Genomic DNA, 25,698 nt, shown 5'->3' with positions numbered 1-25,698 from the left:
CTGTTTGTGATAGATGATAGAAGAAGGAATCAAAAGACTCAGAGGGGCTTCTCCTTCCAGCCATGATGGAGTACATGATTCTAGACTAACTTTTCCAGCATAAATAACTGTAAAACTGGACAAAATATACGACAACTCTTTCCAGGCAGTGGTCAATAAGCAGCACAAACTGTGGTTTCCGAGAGAAGGAAAACTCGTAAGCAATTCCCGAAACTACTCAACTCTCTGCCTAGGGACAATTTCCTGATCAATGAAAGTCAGGACCCTGCAGTCAGTAGAGAATGGTGGTCCCACTGACCTGAGAAGGCAGATATCAGATTTCAGGGAAGCTGAAGTAGCTAGAATCCTCAAGGTTAAGCGTCAGACAGGAGGGAGCTATACAGACAGAGAGGGTACCTCCCCCAGAAGTCTGTGTGAAAGTCCTGTGGCTAAAGTTCAATCATACATGCAAAGAATGGGACCGTGGGAGGCTTACCAGATGGCAGTTGTCACACAGTTGAGTGGGACAAAGATTCTAGAGGTCAAGCAGTGCTGGTAAAAGGGAAGGAACAGGGTACACTGGAGCTCCAGCACTGCCAGATTGGAGAGATCTCTTTATACCTTGTTAACTCTCCTGGCATCCAGCTGAGACAACAGAAAGGCTGTTCATTAAAAGTAAAAACCATACTTTAGATCGAAATCTACTACAGACTCCCCCCTCAACACCCCAACAAAGCCTAAAACCAAGCTCTGCCAAGATCCACAGAGGAGACAATTTGGAGACTGTATCACACTAGTTTAGAGATTTGGGAAACACCTTGGGCTCTCCACATAACTATACTAACAAAGCATAAAACCAAACTATACAAGGTTCAGGATGATCAGCCAGTAATTTAGCTGTCCCCTGAAACAAGAGCCAATACTCTTCAGAGTAAGACAACAGAATCCAAGTGTCTACAACATATTACCCACAATGTCCAATATTCAACCCAAAGTCATTAGACACAGAAACAGTGATCCACAATCAAGGAAAAGAATAGTCAAGAGAAACCAAACTGGAGATGGTCCAGATGTTAGCTAACAAATAATGACTTTAAACATGTTTCTAAGATATGCAGCTCTCCTCAATTCCCAAGGACTGGTCACAAAACCTACCAGCTTACCAAGTTCCATTAAGCTAGTCAATATTCCTTCATTTGACATATTTCTAGTCTCATAGGATGACTAAACAATTTAACAGTTTCTATTTCTGGAAGCTGGAAACATTTATGGAACTTCCTGAGTAAATGAAGAAATCATACAACTAAAGAGACGCCTGAAAAAACACATTGCCTCAAGTAGGAAATCTCCCTACATCCGTCCACTTTAGACACAGAATAGAAGTTAGAAAAAAATCATTCCTGTGGCTTGAAGGACATAGTGGGTTAATGTATTAAGAGCCTGCTTACCCTGACAAGCAGGGCTCTTTTCTCCTGTCTCACATTTCTCAAGGAAGGGAGGAATGCCTACAGAGAGGTTAGTTTCAAAATAGGGACGATAAGATTCCGGAGCAGCATAACTGGGCTCAGGGGTACCATGTTACTTCTTTCCTATTTTAAGTTTGAGCACATGCTTGCTGTGACCCAGCACCCAAATGCATAGCAGCTATGAGACAAATGCTAGTAAGTGAATGTACTTGCACTATTCACAAAGGGCATATCAAGTCTGTAGCTACATATCATAAATTATACAGAAGAGCTTTATGAATTGCTCTAATACATACACCTAATAACACTCTTTATACACAGCCTAAAAAGAAGAGTACCTGGGAAATGAGGTATAATTTCACCATCTAACTTGTATGCAACTCCAACTTTGATTTCCGTAAACATGTCCAAAATATCCAATTTGGTAAGTGCCAACCTAATTTTGGAAGAAAAGGTGACGTTAAAATAGCAAATTCTTAAAGGCCCTAACAACCAGCTTGATAAGGGAGTAAAGGAAAATTCATACAAAGTTAACAGTTCCAAAGCAATTCTGAAAACTGGTTAGGATTATATTTTAAAGCACGCCACACATAAAACACTACAGGGCAATATACTGATGTAATTTTTCCTCATAATAAAAACAATGACTCAACTGATCTACTAGTGGGTTACTTTTCTAATAATTATAGTAGATTTTCACTCTTTGATAGATCCACATCCTCTTGCTTAGTTTCTCAGGATCAACCAACACATATCCACAGAGGGCTGCCTGGAGTAAAGGATGCATCTTATGGCTGTGGGACACAGCAAAACTGACTCTTCCACATGGATGACAAGATACATGTACATTTACACATATGCTATCAATCCTCATTTCTTCACTCTCCTTACCATCAATTCCACCCTTCTGGTCAGAAATTGTCAAAGGAGAGTGAGGAAACCACATCAAGGACCTCTTCATGATACATCAAAATCTCCCAACAAACTGACTGAAAAACAGTTTTACAGGAAAATCTATAGAAATTAGATAAAACACTAGGTTTGAGATTCTTGCCCACAGATTACTTTTTTATCCTTTATTCTGTTATTTGCTAGAAATTAAGTGTAATTAATACAAACATGAATACATTTTTACACTTACTTACGTGTACGTGTTAATAACAACTTTTACGGAGCATTTTTAGAGTGCCATGCAGCATGCTATATGCTCTCATCTAGTTTTCAAAATACCCTTTTGAAGTAGACAGTACTATTATCTAGATTTTAAAGATGATGAAAAAGGCACAGAAAGATCAACTTGCCCAAAGTCACACAGCATAATGCATGGATCTGAGATTTGAATCCAGAAGTCAGACGTCTCTCAAGCTCATCCACTGTTATACTGCCTCCCCTCTGTATATATACTCTATGTTACTCCATCTATCTACCTACCTTTCTACCTGCCTGTCTTACTTCCCTCTATACTTATATACGCATGTAAGGGCATCACGATTCTTTTCTCCCAACCTTGGATATCCAGGAAAAAAACCTGGGGTCCCTCTCCTTATGTACCCTTCCCCTATATCTTGGTCCACTTCTACCCTGAACTGCAATTTCATTTGGAGTCTAAAGAGTGAAATTTTTCTATTAGTGCACTACCTCTAGTGTGCACTCCACAAAATTTAACCTGTGGTCATGAACTGTCATTTATGAAATAAATGTTTCTAAGAATACTCACGCAGTAAATCCATTAATCATATGAGCATATTTGAGCAAAACAAGGTCCAACCAGCCACACCGTCTTTTCCTTCCAGTAGTTACACCAAACTCTCTACCCCTTGTTTGTAATAATTCTCCAATTTCCTAAGGAACAGAAAATAAAACCTTAGGACTAGAATAGCAATGCTCTAAATCTAGTAGAATTATACTTAAGATCATATAACAAGTCAAAGTTTCTTAGAGATAAGCATCTTTCAGAAAATAAGTAAGTTGAAGATAGAATTCCATAGAGATGATAGATTTTATGTGAGGGAGGCATTATTTGAGATAGATCCACTTTTGGCTTCACTTTTTACCACTATTTTGAAACCAAGAACATTTTTTATGTTATGTTACATTAAATGCTGCATATTAAAAACTAAGTTGTTAGTAAGTATTTATTAAAATAGATAAGTTAGGTCCATTTGTTCTAAGGACTTTAGTTTGATGACTTTCCTGAAAACCATAAGGCAAACTCTCACCTAGTAGTTGCTATCACAATGTCCTTTTGAAGAGAATTGAGGTTGAAAACAATGCTCAAAGTTCTAAGCTATAGCCACTCCCTACAACCTAATTTTCCCATCTATGATCTACCTGTTCCTTAATTTACACCTTTCTGATTAAAGCCATCATTTCATTACCTCACGTATTCTGACATAATTACAATTAATAGGTTGCTCTGTCAGGTTTGAATTCCAGCCTTGTCTATCTGTGTGGCCTTGGGCAAGTTACTTCAGCTCTCCATGCCTCAGTTTCCCCATGTGTAGAATGGGGATGGTAATAGCACCCAGCTCCCAGAGTTGCTGTGAGGACCCAAAGAGCTTCTAAGTTTACAGCAATTAAACAGTGCCTGGCCCGAAGTCACCACCAAGTAAGTGTCGGCTATGATTAGACAATGTCTGCAGATCATTCTCCTCAATCTTGACTCCTAATAAGCTCTTGGTGAAAGATAGTTGTTATTTTTAGCTTCTTTCTCCTCTACCATCTTAATCCCCTTCATAAACCCACCTGTCACTTAGCCTTGCAATTACAATTACCTTTAAGCACCCACTAATCCCTCCCCTTTTGTTGTCAATCTGCTGCCACTAACAATAAAGGTGTATATAATTTTCTTTAATGTTGCTCTGATTACTCTTGCAAATTAAGTGAAATGCACAGAAGCCAATAATTCATTAAGGGAAAAAAAAGCATGATTTCTTTATTTTAAAACTTCTAAATTAGATTTACTGAGAAATAGGCTCACATTGTCTTGCTCTGTAGGAAAGGCACCAATACCAACTCTAGTTGTATAAGCTTTCACAACTCCATACACTTCTCCAACATTTTGAGGGGGCATACCCAAGCCAGTACAAACACCTCCAACTGTACAGTTCGAAGAGGTTACAAAAGGGTAAGTTCCTAAAAATAGAAACAAATGGTAAAATATACACAAATGATAGACATTATTTTAAAAATTCTGCATTTGAGTATATTCTAGGTATGTGAGAATATAACTGTAACCGCCCTTTCAAAGCCTCGATGTTTTATTCCTGATTCCTTTTGTCTGTAGAGAGACAAAAACATAGGTGGTTAAGCTACAGCTGTAGTGCTTATACTAGAGAGGCTCCTTGAGTACATGCAATTGCTCAGCTCTGTCTGGTAGGCACTCACCTAATAGACTGCTAAATAATTTAATGCCAAAACTCTGGTGTTATTCTACTATGCAGACTTATATATATTTTAACACTCTCCTGTTAGTTTAAAGCAAATTTATTTTACTCCCCTGATACAAATATTAAGGTGCACCAGCAACCTGGAGTGACAACAGTACACTAAGAATTTTGTGGTATTCAGCATTTTCTGACCTTTTTATCTGTCTTCAGGGAATAATCCCAGAAACAACAAGAGTAAGCAAAGAGTGGTGTACTTCCCCCTCCCCAAACCCTGGCCCCAAGATCCTCTTCATACTTAAACTATTCACTATGCTAATTAGACACTGCTTTCTTTCCAGATTGGATAGGCATATTATGGTATCAAAAATACATATCTACTATACAGAAATACACTTTAATTGGCTTACTTGGAGTCAAAAGCCAATGAAATGCCAGTAAGAGCTGAGAACAATCAGATTTATCCTGAAAGATCATGTTTAGATGAAAAGGCCAACAAATTAGGCCAAGAAAGGCAGCAGTTTGAAGACAATAGCATTAACTTTTTGAAGATGGAGGAAATGCTCTAAATCCACTCAGAATCTCACGTCCAGGGAGTCAATTAAACAGACTTCCATAGATCTTAGAATGTGCATGTTTAATAACAATGTATATTAGCTTTTGATTTTTTAAAAAAGGCTGAATTAAAGGTCCTTTCAAAGGATTCATCTAATCATCTCACAGTTCCAAGGAAATGAGGTCTGGAATTGAACTATAAACCAAACAACAACAAAAAAAATCACAGTTTATAAAAACCCAAACCCACTGACCCAAATAGTGATTTCATTTTTCTAACGAACTGCAGAACTTAACACAAAATATTCCTTTTTTAAAAAAAGGGTTAGTATAAGATGACAAACTTTCATCATTCCTGAATATACAAGCAAAAAGCCTTATTTTAAAATCCTTTAACGCTAACGTTAATTATTTATATCTTAAGCAATTTAGGACTCAGTTAAGCTCCCCATAAGTCATATCTCACTTACCAAAATCAATATCTAGTAGTGCTGCATTCGCACCTTCTACCAAGATTTTCTTTGGTGGTCCATGTAGAGCCTCATATAGGAAATAAACTCCATCTCTCACCATTGGTTTAATCCTTTCCATATAACTCTATATACAAAGACAAAAACCAAGTTCAACGTATACTAATAAATTTACAATGAAACCAATACGAGTAAAAATAACCTGACTTTGACAGTGAAAACTGACCAATGCAAAGTAGAAAGGGACTGGTGACGGTGCTCACCCTAATGCAACATTTGCATTGGCTTTGGTCTCTCATGCTGATTCTCCAGAACCAGAAAAGAGATACTATTTCAAGAAAAGTAGAGATACAATGAAATTCAAAGGTTCTATTTTTTTTTTTTTTTTTTTGCGGTACGCGGGCCTCTCACTGTTGTGGCCTCTCCCGTTGCGGAGCATAGGTTCCAGACGCGCAGGCCCAGCGGCCATGGCTCACGGGCCCAGCCACTCCGTGGCACGTGGGATCTTCCCGGACCGGGGCACGAACCCGTGTCCCCTGCATCGGCAGGCGGACTCTCAACCACTGTGCCACCAGAGAAGCCCCAAAGGTTCTATTTTAACCTCACTGCAAATAATGATGACAATCTTCCAAATAGCCAAGTACTCATACTTCATAAACCAGCTTTCAGGAAAATAAACAAGAACTGAATATATTACATTATGCTTTTATATTTTGTAGGTATTAGAAAAGCAGAAGTTATAGCCCATATAACCATAAGCTGCATCAAGGTTTTTCTCAAAATGTGGTGAAGGCCACAAGTGACACTGCCAAGCATGTAAGTATCAGTAATTGACTACTAATATTCTTTTATTCTTTTCCCATTGTATTCCATTACAGTAAAATACCTTAGCAGTATTACTAGCAGATAATATCAAATACTAACATACACACAAACAGGATAAAACTTTCTCAAAACACGTTTAAAGTATTAATAATACTGCTTAATTTTAGGAATTCAATTAAAAATATAATATAAACAAGAGTTTCCCCAAAGCTTATAGTATAACTACAATAAAATCTAAAATGTTTAAATATTTAGCCAGACTAGTATGGAAATTCCAGGATCCACTCATGAACTCACCTGAGTATGTTATACCTATTGATGAAAATATAATTCCCCCCTTGGCTCTAGTCCCCAATCTCATGCTTCTTCCTGTTTTAGTCCTTTTTTTTTAATGCCTGAAATGACCGTACCATTCATCACAACCCTTGTTCCTTAAAGTCTTGGTTCAACATATAGTAGTCCCTCCCTTATCCTAGGGGGATAGGTTCCAAGATCCCCAGGGGATGCCTGAAACCACAGACAGTACCAAACTGCATACACTGTGTTTTTTCCTATACATACATACCTATGATAATGTTTAATTTATAAATTAGGCACAGTAAGAGATTAACAATACCCAATAATAAAATAGAACAAGTATGACAATATACTGTAATAAAAGTTATATAAATATGGCCTCTCTTTCCCTCAAAATATCTTACTGTACAATTTAAAGTCTTTTTCATTCTAGGCACTTATCATGCATTGTTATACTTTTGCAGTTTGAGGTTCAACAGCAAAACTAGCACAAATTTCTTCTTCCTTCTTCACAATTTCATGGATAGAAGAAGATTCATTCTTACTGTAGACCTTACCAACTCAGCATATGATTTTTTCTCTTTCCTGATTAAGTTGAGAACTTTCACCTTTTCACTTAAAGGAAGCACTGTATGGCTTCTCTTTGGTGTATCCAAATTGCCAGCATCACAACTCTTGTGCTTTGGGGCCATTAGTAAGTAAAATAAGGGTCACTTGAATATAAGTACTGTGATACTATGACAGTCAATCTGATAAGTGAAATGGCTGCTAAGTGACTAATGGGTGGGATGCATTGGACAAAGGGATGACTGACATCTTGGGCAGGATGGAGCAGAACAGCAAGAGATTTCATCACACTACTCAGATATTCTCAAATTTAAAACTTATGAGTTGTTTTGCAGTTGACCATGGGAAACTGAAACCATGAAAAGTGAAACCAAGGATAAGGGGGAAATATTTTTTATCACCTATTAAGAATCTTTTTACGTAATTCTGGTCATTATTATTCACCTACTTTACTTTCATTCAGAACATGTATAAAATATAATTGAAAAGATATACCCGTACTTTAGCACATAAATATTTCCAAGTTGCTAGTAATAAACTTAAAATATTTGTTGCATGACAGAATGAAAACAAAATGGCAGTCTATTCCAAGCAACAATCCATACACTGAAATCCAAATACTTAACATTTATAATGTTCCTTGGAGGTCATTTTTTTTTTAGAAATTCAGTGAGTGGCTAGACCTAAGACCTGCAACAATTCTAAAATGACATATCAGGTATGTAAATTCCTATTCAGTTCTGGAATTGATGTCATACTTATTTATTTAAGAGTGACAATCAGACACACGAGAAGCAGCTTGAAACTCACCAAAGATTTTGGAAGAATGGAAGGGTGGAGAGGATAGGCAACTTGACTACTGGCTAACTCAGGCACCAACTGTGGGCCTAATCTTTGGCCAATTACCTTACTTGTCTCTTAAGAGTACAGTGCTAAAGAAATTGACCCTATGGGGTAACAGTCCTAAATGGGCTGGTTAGTTTTAAAAGTTATCATCTCTTACTTGTCCCTTTGTTGATCTATCCCCCAAATTCCTATGAGTGATTTTTATACGATACAAAGCTAGTCTTTTTTTCTGCTCAAAAATTATTCAATAGCTAAACTCCCTATCACTGCATATAAGGCCAGCATAAGACCTATGATTTGCTCCCTACTTGTCTAATTTTATTTTCAGGTACTTTATTCTTGCTCCCTGCTCCCCACTCAATATTTTGTTTAAGCTACATCATGTAAAGTTACTCAAACATGCCACATCCTTTTAGGCTATATGCTTTTAGACTTAAAATTACAAATTCACTTCACCATTTCTTGCCTATAATACTTTATACATATCTGTGTGGCACTTATTAACCACATGTTCTTCAACCTTATATTTTCAGTTCCTAATACAAAGACTGAATGAATGAAAGATCTAGATGCCAATTTGGCAAACGAGTTTTAAAAAGGACATTATAAATGTCAGAAAGCATTACCTTGAGTTTTTGTAATTCACCTTCAATGTCTATTTCCAGCGTGGGGTATATAGATTTGTACTGGTTAGCCAAAACTTTGAACCTGAAAATTACAGATAAATCAAGACCTCAGCTCTGTTTAAAAATATTCTGAATAATTTCATTTGATTCAAATGGTTTCTGGAGATAAGTGGTCTTAATAACAATCCCCAAACTGAAGTTATACTCTGAGAAATAGAATCTAATAAAGAAGATCAGTCATATGAATAAATGATACACTCAAAATATTTTTTACTGATAGGGATATCAACAATATAATTAAGGTGAGGGGTGGGAGGAGGAGGGAATGACTGAAATCTGTAACCACAAGACTTAAATAGAATTAACTATATTGTACTGCATGAAAGACAAAAGGGGACGGTCTAAAATGACGCTTTTAAGAGAGACAGAGGCAGGCGTTAGCAATTTGTGTCCAATATTCTTAGTGGAGGTGTCCCAACAGTGCAGACAGACAAACTGCTGACTGAAAATGGATACAGCGAGTGATCTCTGATGCCATCTGTTATTAGATGTGACCAACTAACGCCTCATCACTGAGTCACCATACAGTTTTCGGATGATTATCAGGTTTCCCAGGGAGATTTTTTCTACAGAGATTAAGTGTCAATGGGGCATTTCTATTTTTCAAGGTGAGCTTGATATGCAATAGTTCACCAGTACCTGAGAGCCTAATTATTTCCCGGTGGGAGGACACAACAGAGTCTTTGGACCTGAAAATCCGAGGACCCTAGGCTGTGGTGACCCCACCACAGCACTGCCACATCCCCCTGGAAGCATCTCTATTTCTCATTAAAACATTCCAAACTCCAATCCTTAAATATAATTTTGGCTTTGTCTTTTTGTGGTACTGATATGATATCAACATCATGTTGTTTTCGTGAAGTTAATTTCAAATTAAGGACCAATTCAAATGTAATAAAAAAACTTCAATATTTCAAATGAAACAAAAAAGCCAACTACCACTACTCAACTAGAATACTAATTTTTATCAATTTGCATATTGGGTTTTAAAAATCCTAAAAATCCATTTGCTCTTTCCATTTTGAAATACAAGGTAGTTACCTCTCAGAGAAGCCATCAAAGTCAGAAACAAGATCACACATCCTGAGTCCACTCCGAGCAGCTTTGGAAGAATAAACTGGGCCAATGCCCTTTTTTGTGGTACCCAAACTTTAAAATAAATCAAAACAAGCTCTGAGTTAGAAAAGAAAGATGCAGTTCTTATGGTCAGATCAACACAAAGAATGAAATTTTTATGCTATTTCCTTTAAGTTTATTTTCACAGTCTTATTTTCTCTGAAATCTAAAAAGGATATCCTAATAGTTATTTTTCTTAAACTTCTGGCCTAGAATTTAAACAAAAAAGACTAGATCTGCTTAAACTGCACATACACACACACACACAAAAACATACTTTTTTCCTGCTTGTTCTTGTCTCTGTTGTTCCTGGATACCATCAGCCGCTTGATGAAAATCAAATACTGAGGGGGAAAAAACAAAATCAGTTGTTGTTGAGACAAAATACAGGAAAGCAACATATACTGCATTTTAAATTACTGAAGTTATAAATTCCTTAAGCCTAATTTCTTTATGACAAATTGAATGGATACATTTTAAAAAGCAACAATAATGGTGGGAGTGAAGATTATAATGCTAACTGGTATATTAATATGAAAGTATGCCTGATCATTCTTTCCCATATATTGCAATCTATTCTATTTTTAAAAATGAGTCCTTAAGAGAGTGATTCTGGAGTACCCTACCCTACAATTCTATAAAGCTCAGTTTACTAAGATATCCTCTTGAAGTTCTGGACTCCAGAAATCTAGGGATTATGTTAATTATCTCCCTCTTCCTCACTGGTCCCAAGCTTCCATCACCTCTCACTAAAGCTGTAGCCTCCTAATGAGTGTACCTATTTCCACTCTTGGACACCTCTAATTCCTACCTTTTGATGCAGCCACAGTCATCTTTCCAACACACAGATATATCACCACTGTTGTCTTTAAAACTCAGTATCTTTCTAATGCTTAAAAGGAAAAGACAAAACTATTTTACATGTGATCATTGTATAGTCTGCCCTTTCATCTTACACTATGCTCTGCCCCCTTTCTGCCCTCCCATACCATCATATAGGCATTCTTTTAAGTCCTTGGCTCCAAGGCATATGCTTGTCCTGTCTGAATATGCCTCTATGCCTTCTCTCTCTTCTCTCTCCCTCTTCTTCTCCCCTTCCCTCTCTGTACTGTTTTCCCCGAGACTACACGAATTTACATTCCCACCAACAGTGCACAAGGGTTTCCTTTTCTCCACATCCTCACCAACACTTGTTATCTCGTCTTTTTTTTTTTTTTTTTTTTGCAGTACGCGGGCCTCTCACTGTTGTGGCCTCTCCCGTTGCGGAGCACAGGCTTTGGATGTGCAGGCTCAGCGGCCATGGCTCACGGGCCTAGCCGCTCCGCGGCATGTGGGATCTTCCCGAACCGGGGCACGAACCCGTGTTCCCTGCATCGGCAGGCGGACTTTCAACCACTGCGCCACCAGGGAAGCCCATATCTCTTGTCTTTTTGATGACATTCTGACAAGTGTGATTACCTCATTGTGATTTTGATTTGTACTTTCCTAACGATTAGTGATGTTGAGCACCTCTTCATGTACCTGTTGGTGATCTTTAATGTCTTCTGTGGAAAAATGTATGTTCAGTTCCTATCCTTTTTTAAATTGTTTTTTTTTCTCTTGTGTTGTATGAGTTCTTTATAATATTTTAGATATTAACCCCTTATCAGATATATGATTTGCAACTATTTCTCCATTCTGTAGCTTGCCTTTTCATATTGTTGATGGTTTCCCTTGCTGTACAAAAGTTTTTTAGTTTGATGTAATCCCATTTGATTATTTTTGCTTTTGTTGCCTTTGCTTTCAGTGTTAAATAAAAAAAATCATTACGAAGACCAGTGTTATGGAGTTTACCATCTATGTTTTCTTCTAGGAGTTTTATGGTTTCAGGTCTTAGGTTCAAGTCTTTAATCTCATTTTGAGTTAGTTTTCATGTATAGCCTAAGATAGTGGTCCAGTTTCATTCTTTTGCATGTAGCACTCTAATTCTCCCAACACCATTTATTGAAAAGACTGTCCCTTCCCCATTGTATATTCTTGGCTCCTTTGTTGTAAATTAATTGAATACATATGTGTGGGTTTATTTTGGAGCCCATTCCATTCCATTGATCTGTGTTCCATTATTCCATTCCATTGATCTGTGTGTCTTTTTTTATGCCAAAGCCATACTGTTTTTTAAATGACTATAGCTTTGTAATATAATTTGAAATCAGGAAGCATAATGCCTGCAGCTTTATTCTTTCTCAAGATTGCTTTGGCTATTTTGGGTCTTCTGTGGTTCCACAAAAACTTCACAATTGTTTGTTCTATTTCTGTGGAAAATGCCATTGGAATTGCACTGAATTCCAATGTAACTGAACACACTGAATTCCAAATGCACTGAATCTGTACAGTGCTTTGGGTGGTACGAACATTTTAACAACATTAATTCTTCCAATCCATAAGCATGGACTATCTTTCCATTTATTGGTTTCTTCTTCAATATCTTTCATCACTGTCTTATAGTTTTCAGTGTACAGGTCTTTCACCTCCTTGGTTAACAGAGTACCCTTTTCAGGTACTAGAAGGCTCTGTATAATAAGGTACATGCTGATTAAAGGAGTAAAATATGTGTATACCATTTGTGCCGCACCTTCTATATTACGTGGTATGTTAAAATGTTTACTTTTTTCTATGACATGGATTCTAAACCTTGGCCAATAGATCGCTCTTATATACAATAACGATTAGTTCATCACAATGTTCCTATTTTGGTGCCCAGCCTAGCCTTTCCCATCTACGTTTGAGAGGCCAGAATAGTTCTTAAGAGCTGTTTCACTAAACTCAGACTTTGCAAATCAGTTAGGACAAGATTGAGACCTTGGAGTACGCCACTTCTTTTGAATAAAAAAGTATTTGCATTTCAGCATGTTTTATTTTTTATGTTCAAAGAAGTTACAGAGGCAACTGGCAAATCACAAATAGTTGTTGGAAAGCAGGTGAGCCAAGTACCTTGCCGTAGAGCTAATGTTTTCTTAGGTTTTTCTAGGTTCCAGGAAGCTAAGAGTACAATCAGAATCATCACTTTCATGAAGCTTCATCATGGCGTGGAGCCTTAATACCACCACAACTACTGTTTTTGAAAGAACAGTCTTTGTCTAAAGTTGCTCGAATATCTCTTCCATTCTCTACAGCCTAGATACTGAAAACACAAAATGCCACCTTGGGGATTCAGTCTAATTTTTTTAATTAAAGATAATTGTGTACCTTCAGTAATTAAGTTTTATTAACACCATCTTATTATTTTTTAATTATCAGAGTTAAGTTTTATTAACACTATTTTTATACTGTATTAAAGTGTACAGTGTGAGCCTCAGGACATGTAATATCCACTTTGCTTGCTTCTCACACCTTCTCAGGTCTTTTTTTTCTAAAGTTTTTTTTCTTCTTTTAATATGACCACTTTAAGTCACAATACAGTATTGTAATCTATAACCTCAAGATTGTACAGCATATCTCTAGACCTTATTCATCTTGCATCTCCTTCAGGTTTTTACTCAAATGTCATCTTCTCAGTGAAACCTCCCTGGCCACTTTATCTAAAATTATAGTTCCCCACCCACCTCCTCCAAATGCCTGACACTACTGGTCTCCTTTCTCTGATTTACTTTTTCTCCTCAGAACGTATCACTATATACCATGGTACATTACATACCTGTGCTCCCTATTATAGCTCCATTAAGGAACTTTTATCTTTTCTACTGCTGAATCCTCAGTGCCCAACACCACACCTGACACAGAGTAGGCTTCCAATAGCTGTTGAATCAAAGGACAGACACCCAGCAAACCTTGGATTTCAAATGCTTAAAAAAATTTTAAACTCTCAGTCATTTCTCAGGTCTCTTTTCCTCAATAAACATCTCTTATATTAAAATTTTGTTATGAGATTCAATGGGAAGGGGCACAATTATGATGCAACATAGTTCTTTGCATACTTGCTTAAGTATGCTAATGTAAAGAATTGGCCAACAACTTAGTCACTTTAAAATTTCTTTAAAGGAAAATTGATTGTTTAAAACAAAAATATTAGCAATGTATTGGGGAGTTTATAACAGTGTAGACATGAAATGTATGACAATAATAACACAAAGGACTTTACAAGGAAATGCAAGCATTTTGTTGTAAGGACCTTAGGTTAAATGTTACATTATTTTAAGGTAGATCATGAGAAATTTAAAGATGCAGACTATAAACCCTAGAGCAACTTCCAAAATTCATAAAACAAGAGGTATAGCTCATAAACTAATAGTGGAGATAATATTTAAAATATCAAATCCCAAAGAAATCAGGAAAGAAGAAAAAAAACAAATAGAAAACAATGGGCAGATATAAATTCAACCATACTGCTAATTAGCTCTACTAGAAGTAAATGGTCAAAACATTCCAATTAAAAGGCACATTGTCACAATGAATAAATAGCAAGGCCCAAATACATCTTGTCGACAATAAATGAGCCATAAATATAAAGATATAAATAGATTAAAGATTATTAGAGGATGGAAAAAGATACACTAATCTTAAGAAAGCTCTAGTGGCTATATTAATATCAAAGTAGACTTCAGAATAAGAAATATCACCATAAATAAAGAGGACATTTCATAATGACGAAAGAGCTAATTCATCAAAAACATAATTTTAAATATACATGCACCTAACAGCTTCAAAGCATACAAAGCAAAAACTTACAGAGTTGAAAAGAAATTAATAGACAAATCCACAATTATTGTTGGAGGTTTTTAACATGCCTCTCTGTCAGTAGCTGACAGAGCAAGTAAATAGAAAATCACTTAGGATACAGAAGATCTGAACGATGCTATCTTCCAATTTGATTTAATTGACATTTAAAGAACACTCCTCAACAAGAACAGAGCACATATTCTAAATGCATGTAGAACCTTAATCAAAACAGGCCACATAATGGGTCATAAAACAAATCTCAACAAATTTTAAAAGGCTAAGATTGTACAGAGTATATTCTGTCTACAACAAAATTAAATTAGAAATAAATAATAGAGAGAAATCAGGAAAATCTTCCAATATTTAGAAACATAAACATCATATTTAACTCACGGATTAAATGGAAATCACAAAAAAATTACAAAGTATTTTCAACTGAATGGAAATAAACATACAAAATGTCAGTGTTTGGAAATGCAATTAAAATAGTGTTAGAGAGACATGTATAACTTTAAATGCTTATATTAAAAAAAGTCTAAAATAAATAATCTAATAAGCTTCTAAAGAGGCTAAAAAAAAAAAAAGAGAGAGCAAATTAAACCCAAAGAAAGTAGAAAGAATGGACTAATAAAGAGCTGAAACCAATGAAATAGAAAATAAACATAATCAAATGCTTATTCTTTGGGGAAAAAACTCAAAATCAATAAAATGGAGAAAGCTCTAGTTAGACTGATCAAGAGAAAATGAGAGAAGATACAAATTACCAATACCAGGAATAAAAGAAAGGACATCACTGCAAACTCTACAGAAATTAAAAGGATAATATACAAACATTAAAAACCTTATGCCAATAATTTGAAAAGTTGGATGAAATGAATACAGTCCTTGAAAAAACATAAATTACCAAAACTGACACAAAAAGAAACAGAAAAACCTGAATCTCTCCATATCTGTTAAAGAAGTGGAATTTATAACTAAAAACATCCCCTCAGAGATTCTAGCCAACATTTAAAAGGAAATAATACCAACCCTACATGTACTCTTTCAGAAAAATGAAGGCACTAAAACTAAAAAACTACAGGACAGTATGCCTCCAGATGAAAAAGTAGTACATCTTGGCCAAGTGGGGTAGGGCACCTAAGTTAGGTGCTGGGCATATTTATGAATAAAACAGCTAAAACTCTTTCCCACATGGGCACAGCCTTGTGTGAGACATTGTTACCGATGGGGGGACTAATGTCTGGAAGACAAATAACTTGCCAGAGGACACAAACACAACATTTGGATCCAGATCCCTAAAATTCTAAAACCTGTAATTGTATTATACTATACTCCATATCACCCATCATACTTTGTACTAACAATCTCAGGATTTTATGAGAAATTTTTAAAATCCTTGGAAAGAATTAATATTTTTAAGCATCTATGTACCAGACTAGGTTTTGTGCTCAGTACTGAAATGAGAGTTCTAATGCCATAATTACCATGGCACTTAGAGAACTGTCCTTTCAGTCCTATGGTAAGAGAGTCCCTGAAGCAAAAATGTGAAGTGGTTACATAGCAATGATTCTCAGCAATTTTCTAGTTAGTTTGATTTGATTTTTTGATAACATTATTTACTTCTTTTCACCATTTCAGAATTGACTGTACTAAAAATACATGTTTCTTATAGACATTTTAATAACACATGTTTTAAAGAATATATTATTATACATATTACTACTAATATCTAAATTTTAGTCAGAGCTATCCTCTCTGGGCTCAGTTCTCCTCTAACTACTTCTCCTCTAAGAAATACTCTCCTTTAAGCATATCAATTTATGGAAAAGGAAAAACCATTATTAAATAAATATAATACATTTTAAAATTTAAAAATTAATTCACATTTGTTATAATTTAAACCACATTACTTTCCTATTATTCTGGTCCTTTGACCCCTTTGTATTAGTATTTTCTTTGGTTTTTGTACTCTAAAGGAATTAAGTAACTTGCTTAACCACTGTGCTACGTTCAAGAATGCAAACTGTCAAGTGACAGACCCAAAGCATTTATAATGAAAAAAGGTGGAGAATCCAGGCAGGAACACAGGTATCTCTCTTAACACCATGTTCTTTTCAACAGATTGATATCCATCAGCATATATTTACATCTACACATGGCCGAACTACTTACCTGATTATGTGCATTAATGTTATAAGTTACTCAAAGAGTACATACTAGGTATTATCCTATTTTGCAATCCTAAATTGTGGTATTCTGATATTGAATTTCACATAGCAAATGGCAGAGGACCATTACAAAGTTCTGAAGATAAGTAGCGGCTTTCATCATTTATTCACAAGACAGAGGCAATGAATACCAAAAGGCCATACATAAAAACTAGAAAGTTAAAGATGACTCATGTTAACAAAATAAAATATATATAAGGTTAATGATTAGTGAGTGTAAGCAGATAAAAAACACTACAAAACAGGGCTTCCCTGGTGGCGCAGTTGTTGAGAGTCCACACCTGCGGATGCAGGGAACACGGGTTCGTGCCCCGGTCTGGGAGGATCCCACATGCCGCGGAGCGGCTGGGCCCGTGAGCCATGGCCACTGGGCCTGCGCGTCCGGAGCCTGTGCTCCGCAACGGGAGAGGCCAAAAAAACACTACAAAAGTAATGCACAAAAATATAATTTTCATTATATACCTAAGAGACTGTCAGTAAGAAAAATAATACAATATTGCTTCCTATATTACAGCCCTATAGTGATAATATGTAAAAGTTTAAAAGTACTAAGGTAATAACCAAAAAATATTTTAAACTATATAGGTGACAGGCTGAGTATGATTCTCTTTTTTAATCAGAAGCTTAAAATGGCCAACAAACATGACAGATTTATAACCTCCTTCCTCATAAAAGCAAAATGAAACCTTTTTGTCCTCATCCAAATTACATGTTATTATTTGGGACTGCAAAGCTTCCTACTTTCTTTTTTTGTCTAGTTATGCATCTACGCTATTACTCTGGAAACATAAATTGCAGTTTTGCTAAAAAATAAAAAACTATGAGCTCTTCAAAGAAAAGGTTCAGTTTAAACACAAGTATAATTGATAGTTAATATTTTCATAGTTTAAACAGGTGAAATACAAATGACTCACAGCCTACTTTGTTTTATGGAAAATACATAAGTATGTATTCTTTACATGTTATCTAGTCACACTAACAACTAGCAAAGTCTTCAGTATGGGAATACCAATCTACTCATGGACAACATATATGATAATATGAACTAATATAAAAGTGTTTTGCAATGGTAATCACAAATTGTTCTTTTCAGATTTTATAGATTAAGAAGCCTATGGCAAACTATGAAATGAAAAGGGAGTTTTCACATAAAAGCTGTATGTCAATCCAGTACAGTTTACTTCAAATAAGTTATTTTATTGATTTCCTATGCATAGTATTCAAATCTGTGATTGTTATTTGGAGGTACTTAAGAAAATTTTGATGGGGTTGCCTCTTAAATGGAGGTCAATGCTAAAACTAGAGCAGCTACTGCCTCAGGAGACATACATATTTGAAGACAATTTAAGAGTTCTAATCAATCCCAGAAGTTCTTACATGGTTTATAGTTCTTTCTCTTTCCTGGCTATTGCCTCTTAATCATGTCACTGGTAATTAAAAATGCTATCACTTCAGAGATAGGATAATAACAGGGAAACAAACTTCAAATATACTGGTGGTGGTTGAAATTAATTTTAGAATCCAGTTTGTTGTAACCAATGGAGGAGAAGGCCAGTCTGAATAAAATCTGCATCATTTAAAAGGCAGTATTATTACATTTTAGGTACAATGAATCACTCTAAAGACTTGCCCGATGGGAGACCTACTTTTACATGAGTATTAATATGTGCAAATAAAAGCTCTTTGTATTTTAATGTGGCTTATTTTTTAATAGAAGTAGCGATGTCTCATGAAATACTGCTTAAATTATTCATCTGATTAGCTAATTCTTCAGAAATAGGTAAATTTTAACCTAGCCCTTATTAAAAACAAAAGAAAAAAATGAATAAGATTCCATGTATCTGAACCCAATTATTACAATTCATCCTACTTAGTGTTCAGTAAAATTAAAGACAAATTGGCTACTAAATGCTTTCATGTGATGTTTCTGATAAAAAGACAGTTATAAATAAATGTATTACGTCCCCCTTACCAATATGAGCTCGGTCAGATATGATAAGCCTTTTTTCCCAGCCTTCCAGACCTAGAGGGAAGGGAAAAAAAGATACATTTAATTGTACATTTTGTATAATTTTTAGACTTAATTTCCTTAGAAATACACTGTTTAAAAGTCTTTTTCACCTAAGTAGTCATTTTAGCATCTTTTCTTCTGCATAGGAAATATGTTTAATAAGAATTTTCTCACCTGTCATTCATTATACAAAGTCATTCACAAATTCCTTCTAAATGTTTTGCTCTAAAAAGCTCCAAACTCAAGCCAGCCATAGCCACATAAAATACTTTCAGGAATCCAAAACAGAAATGGTAGGAAGTATCATTTTGTTGGGGTGGGGGTGGGGGGGGGTTGGAGGGGGTGTGGAGAGGTGGGGGGGTGGGATGTGAGGGAGTGTGGGTGAAGTTCAAAGCAAGGGGAGAATTTTGAGAAAAGGGAGTTAATTTGGGGTATGGCACCCTTTCCCAAAAGACAATTATAAAAAGTGTGATTAGGGCTTCCCTGGTGGTGCAGTGGTTGAGAGTCTGCCTGCCAATGCAGGGGACACGGGTTCGTGCCCCGGTCTGGGAAGATCCCACATGCCGCAGAGTGGCTACGCCCGTGAGCCATGGACGCTGAGCCTGCGCATCCGGAGCCTGTGCTCCGCAACGAGAGAGGCCACAACAGTGAGAGGCCCGCGTACCAAAAAACAAAAAAAGTGTGATTAAACAAAATAATAAAATGTTCTAATTCCTCCAAAGTACTATCAATTACTGCACTTATCACACTGAATTATAAGAAGATACATGTGTCTCCCCATTTAAGTGTGAATGCCTGAGAGTAGGGGCCATGAATTTTCATAGTATGGGGTCTGTCATCCAATAAATGTTCAAGAAAAATGATTGTTGAATGAATAAATAAATGAATCTAAATATCTTCTTTAAAGAGAGTAACTTTGTAGGCTATATGCATTCTAAGGATAAGCCACTGAGCCCTATTTTCAAAATTAGTATTTGAATATTAAAAATTAGTTAATTTTGATAATATCCAAAGATTTGTTTTACAAATATTCCTTATAGATTAAAGAAGTTATTAAGCTTCCCGCTCTATAGCTGTTTTTGACACGTAACACGTATTCTAAAGTTTGCTTAGGGAATATTATTACAAAATATTACAAAGAAACTCAATAAAGTAGATTCAGCTGGGTTAGATAGGCCAGAAGGAAAAAGAGTAGGGCAAAATTGTAAAGGGGATGAAGGACAGCAGAGAGCAGCAAGGGAACCTCGGTGACCAATTAAAAAGGCAGACACAACACACAGGTAAAAGTGCAGGGAAGACAACAGAGATAATAGCAAGACAGGATTCTGCGAAGTCAGATTTAGTTGTTAGGAACACTTGAGGATGGATTACTACTTTTAAACGTGAAAAATAAACTTTAACGATGTAATAGAATTTAATTCTTTAAATATGAGCTAAGGGAGAACTACACTAATGCTTTTCCTCAATTGTGTATCATTTGCATTGCCACATTCCCCTCAAACCCTAGCAAGGTAGCCTAACTGAATGTAAACAGACTTCCAAAAATCCAGAAGAGATTAGAAAAGGCAGGAAATCAAGTCTTTTTTTTAAAGATGGAAGTGGATACATTGCATAGAAGAAGCATTTCCCTCCTTTGGAGGCAGGGACCTAAAAAACCTCTTTTGTCCCTAGGTTGTAGTAACCAAGGGAGTTCCAGATCCTCTAGGAAATGAGACTAAAAGTGCACAAAATGGGCTACAGTGGCTCTCTGACTGCCTTAAGCTAATTTTTGGCTTGTGTAGAAGTGGATGCTAACGAGCACAAATGACAAAATGAACTTGTGAATTTCCTAGAGTTTTGCCACCAGTATATAGTAATTCTAGCTACCTAGAGTTTGCAGATGACCAATGTGTAAAAAATCAGGACTTACAAAATGACCTTGTTATGTTTGTCTTTTGTTTAGAACACTGATGATAATGAATAAAATTTAATAACTGACATTAAAAATTTTGTCCTACAATAATCTGCAATGTTAAAGTAGAAGACAAAAATGTTAAGTTTTTCTGGAATGAGAGCCCAATAATACTTCATTAAAAAAACAACAACAAAAAAAAAACTGGCTGCCAGACAAAGCAGACTCATTCTTTCATACCTTTTCCTTTTTGAACATTTTTTTCTGCTTCCTCAAACAACCCAGGTAGATGAATTACCACACCATTTCCTAAAAAACAAAAACCACAAATAAGCAAATCGCAAACTTAAACATCTATATCTATAATATAGACATACATCTTCAATAACCCTTTATCTAGAATAGTAGCAAGAGTGAGGCACTTTGATTAGGACATTCTAATTTATCAGGGAGTTACCACAGAAATGGTTCCAAGTTTTAAACGGTAGTATAATGTAAATACATAATAGAACATAATACACAGAATACAAAACACTAAAACTACACTCAATATAACTTGAAATTTCTTTGAAACAAAGTGAAACTATTATTTTGAAAGAAACTAGTTATATAGTTTTAGGCAAACTGAACCAGATCACAGTCTTTCAAATTGGGGACTCAAACCTATTAGTGGCCATAAAATCAATTTATTGGGTTGTGATGAGCATTTTTAAAAATAAAAGACCAGAAGAGAAAATATCAGATTGCATCTTATAAGCGTTCAGAACCAGTCAATGAAACACAGACCTCTTGTATTTCTTACTATGCTTCACAGTGTTTGGAAAATTGATTTGATGATCTAACACTTAGTTATACAATTAAGATTGCCAATGATCAGAAATAAATGCAAAGTAATCATTCCAAAAAAGTTATTAGTGCTAAATGATCTAAAAGAGTTGTAAAACAGCCAAAGTTAGGTATATTCCAGAAGGTACCACTGTCAAGATTAATAAGCAATAAATGAATCATTTGATTAGAGATTAAATAAGTTTAGATTATGAAAAATAAACACTATTATCAATTGGGGAAAAAAAGTCCCTAAATTCAGTTTATATACTTACCAATGAATGCCGTAACATTAGGATTAATTATTCCACTAGGTAAAAGATGAAAATCATACTCCACAGAATCTACAACAACTGTATGGCCAGCATTATTTCCTCCCTGAAATACAAGATTGGGAAAAATGAACCTGACAATAAATATGACAAGTAATATATCTCCTTCCAAAGTGAATTAATGATCTCCTGCTAAAATGTCAATAAGGCAACCCAAGTATTTGCCGTGAATACTTATTCTTTACAGGCTTTACAATAGTTTGTCTATCCTCTCTCCTTTCCCTACTTGAATGGTTATTCCTAACAGGATCTGGAAATTGGAGAGTTCAGGTTTCTGGAAGACAGGAAGACGTATCCCTTTTTATTTTATTTTATTATTATTATTTTTTGGCTGGGTTGGGTCTTCTCTTCATTGCTGCATGCGGGCTTTCTCTAGTTAAGGCGAGCGGGGGCTACTCTTGCTGGGATGTGCAAGCTTCTCATTGCGGTGGCTTCTCTTGTCGCGGAGCATGGGCTCTAGGCGCGCGGCTTCAGTAGTTGTGGCACGTGGGCTCAGTAATTGTGGCTCGTGGGCTCTGGAGCGCAGGCTCAGTAGTTGTGGTGCACAGGCTTAGTTGCTCCGCGGAATGTGGGATCTTCCCAGACCAGGGCTCGAACCTGTGTCCCCTGAATTGGCAGGCAGATTCTTAACCACTGCGCCAACAGGGAAGTCCCATATCCCTTTTTAAAAGAGAGAAAAAAGCGAACAAAGTACAGGGAACAATTAGTTTGTTATTCTGTTTCTGGCACTATGTGGAACATGTAGCAATCTAATTAATTTTCCATAATATTTATCTTAAAAATCCTTAAAATAGAAAAATCTATCCAGTTACCCTAACTTGACATAAATATTCATATAATTCTCATTGTCCTAAGAGTGTGTCAAGCAACTCTGTGACCTAAAATTATTATTCTTACATGGACTTATCAACGAGGATATCTCCCAAGTAAATCCCTCAAATATTGGTTATCCTGGAGAATAATTTTTAAATTTTAAAATCAGTCTCATGAGTTTGGTTAGTGACCGATTCCTTGAATCTGCTCATCTCTGGCTAAAGTAATACACTGGGTCAAGGAACCTCTAAAGCTGAGAATCATAGCATAAACCCATGGTGAAACTTTCACTCTATGAAACAAAATGTGAAGTTGAATTATAAAAATTAGGTACAAAGGAGACTGAATATTAAGTGACCAGATAATATTTCTAAGTTTAAAAAGCATGGGGAAAAGACACAAATCAATTTGATTATGTTTAAACTTCTACACAATACTAACAAAAGTTTTAAAATAAACAACAAACTAGGAATATATCTGAACAAATAAAAGGTTTAACAACATCTTTGTGGGACATTTAAAAAAAAAATCAAAACGATATCTCCTGAGGATGACTAGTTTAACTTGATCACAAGGCTATTTGACAAATGTATTTTACTTACTTTTACCATCATCATCATGAATTCACAAAAATGCCAGAAAAATAGGTCCTGCAAAAAAATCTTCAAAAAAGCAAATACTTATTTACACTGTGTTTTGCACTGTACAGGGCAAAGAATTCCTTGCTTTAAAAAAAAAAAAAAAAAAGACTTGGTGGTGGTGGCCTATAGTCCACAAGATAACAGGTAGATGACAAGACACAGGAAGGACAGAAGTGGTAGTGTTAAGCAATATCTCCTTCACTTGATACCATCAGGGCAACAGGTGAATATTTTTTACTATTTATTTTTTGTAGGCAACATCTGCATATGATACAAAAGGCACAGAAGGATGCACAATAAAAAGTGAAGTCCTTCCCATACTCCACCCTCCCCTTCCCTGCTACAAGGCTGCTGTTACCACCAGCTTTTTGTGTCCTTCCCTAAGTAATTTTGTATATACAAACATATTTATACATTGTTTTATTCCACCTATACAAATGGTAGGAAAGATACACACCTGGGCAGCTTGCTTTTTTACTTAACAAATCTTGGAGCTCATTCCATAACCTTGTAAACAGAACATCTCATCCTTTGAACAGCTGCACTACATTCCTTTTTATATGGACACATAATTTATTAAACTGGTCCCAAAGAAAGACATTCAGATTGTTTCCAACCTTTTGTCATTATTAACAATGTTGCAATACACTTCCTGGTACACACTTTACTATTATTTCACACTTGGCAGGTTTATCACCAATCCTGACAGAATCTTAAAACATAGAATATATTGATCTTAACTTAGTCTTTTTTAAATAACTCACAGGACAATTCTTACTTGGTTTTTACGGTTTTCCTTTTACTCTATCCCTCATACCAATATTAGCCTTTTTATCACAACTTTTTATGATTTAGGAAACGTCCCCCAACTTTTCAGGAAAAATCTTTTCAGAGTATGAAGCTCACTAAAATTTCCTCAAATCCTAGGAAAGTGTTAATTTGTTATTATAACTATTTACTCTAAATTGTTATAAAACACTAAATTTAATGAATTTGTATTAAATTGTTAATAGTGTTGGTGACTTTGAGACCAACAACCAATAAAGCATTATTATTTAAGCAGAACCAGTTTTCTTTTTAATCCATCATTTGCTTAATATAAAAAACAATCTACTCTGTAATTTTGATGTAGACGTTTAAAGGAAGTCTCCTTTACACAAAGTTATTTTTACAGATATACTAATCATTTGGTGAAATAATTTACACAAAGTTATTTTTACAGATATACTAGTCATTTGGTGAAATAATTATTAACTCGGTTGTTCTTGTGTGTAACAAAGCCTACTACTCTCTTAGATAATATCTTACCAAGACAGGAAGTAATGATGGAAAGATAGTGGCTGATACGTTTGTTTGTTTGAGGCAGGTGGTTGTGATTGGCGATAAATGACTTGAGGGCGATAAATTGCTTTAATTCTTTGAGTCCTTCCAAGTTTACATACAGGTGGTGGTTCAGGCTGGAAAAGTTCAACTGCAGAAGGCTTGAAATCACACTTTAGTGTACAGCTTGCTCACTCAAACATTGACCAAGATTTTTCAATAACCAATGCCTTATTAAGGATTACTATATGGTTTAAATACCATTTAAATTGTTTGACTGAGTAGGAAAATATGGTTAAATAAACCCAAGAATTACCCTAAAATTTTCCTTTTAAGGAGTTAGGGGAGAAAATGTAAGTGCTTATTAGTATATTCAGTCACTAGTGCCCTAAGAGGGAGTTGGGGTATAATAGCTTCTAATCTTGAAACACTCACTGTGCAGAAAACAGTCCTGAGGTGAACTGAGGAGCTACTCACAAGGAATTTCTTGACAAATTAAATCTACATATATAAAATAAGTTTGAGTATAGGGTCATTTCACCAAAAGCCCCTGATGAAGCTTCAAATTTGAAGTGCCTACTTGGACGCTAACCTAAAATACTTATAAATTGTGTGGAATATACAAAATTCTTGGGAGCTCAGGAAAGTGTCCTGAAACAGAGGTCCATGGAAAGGTCACATGTTATTAGCAGATAGCAAAACAAAGAAGTTTCAATAGGACCACCACTGCCAGCCTCACCCAACCACAA

The 25,698-nt window shown here is 35.6% G+C and overlaps 1 protein-coding gene across 1 annotated transcript in view; it reads right to left on the bottom strand.

Moving 5' to 3' along the window:
• ADSS2 (adenylosuccinate synthase 2) overlaps positions 1-25,698 on the bottom strand; it is a gene marked incomplete at its 5' end in the record, with an annotated part of 39,968 nt that overhangs the window by 4,614 nt on the left and 9,656 nt on the right. The window contains 10 exons of the mRNA XM_082856055.1: positions 1,784-1,881; positions 3,163-3,287; positions 4,426-4,580; positions 5,857-5,983; positions 9,018-9,099; positions 10,119-10,226; positions 10,471-10,537; positions 19,089-19,139; positions 21,259-21,327; positions 22,119-22,221. Of these exons, the coding sequence (XP_082712181.1) occupies positions 1,784-1,881; positions 3,163-3,287; positions 4,426-4,580; positions 5,857-5,983; positions 9,018-9,099; positions 10,119-10,226; positions 10,471-10,537; positions 19,089-19,139; positions 21,259-21,327; positions 22,119-22,221 (985 nt within the window). The remainder of the gene's footprint in view (positions 1-1,783; positions 1,882-3,162; positions 3,288-4,425; positions 4,581-5,856; positions 5,984-9,017; positions 9,100-10,118; positions 10,227-10,470; positions 10,538-19,088; positions 19,140-21,258; positions 21,328-22,118; positions 22,222-25,698) is intronic.

The sequence above is a fragment of the Leucopleurus acutus genome, assembly GCF_964270905.1.
Source record: "Leucopleurus acutus genome assembly, chromosome: 2".
Taxonomy (NCBI): domain Eukaryota; kingdom Metazoa; phylum Chordata; class Mammalia; order Artiodactyla; family Delphinidae; genus Leucopleurus; species Leucopleurus acutus.
This window is presented reverse-complemented; position numbering and strand designations above follow the sequence as displayed.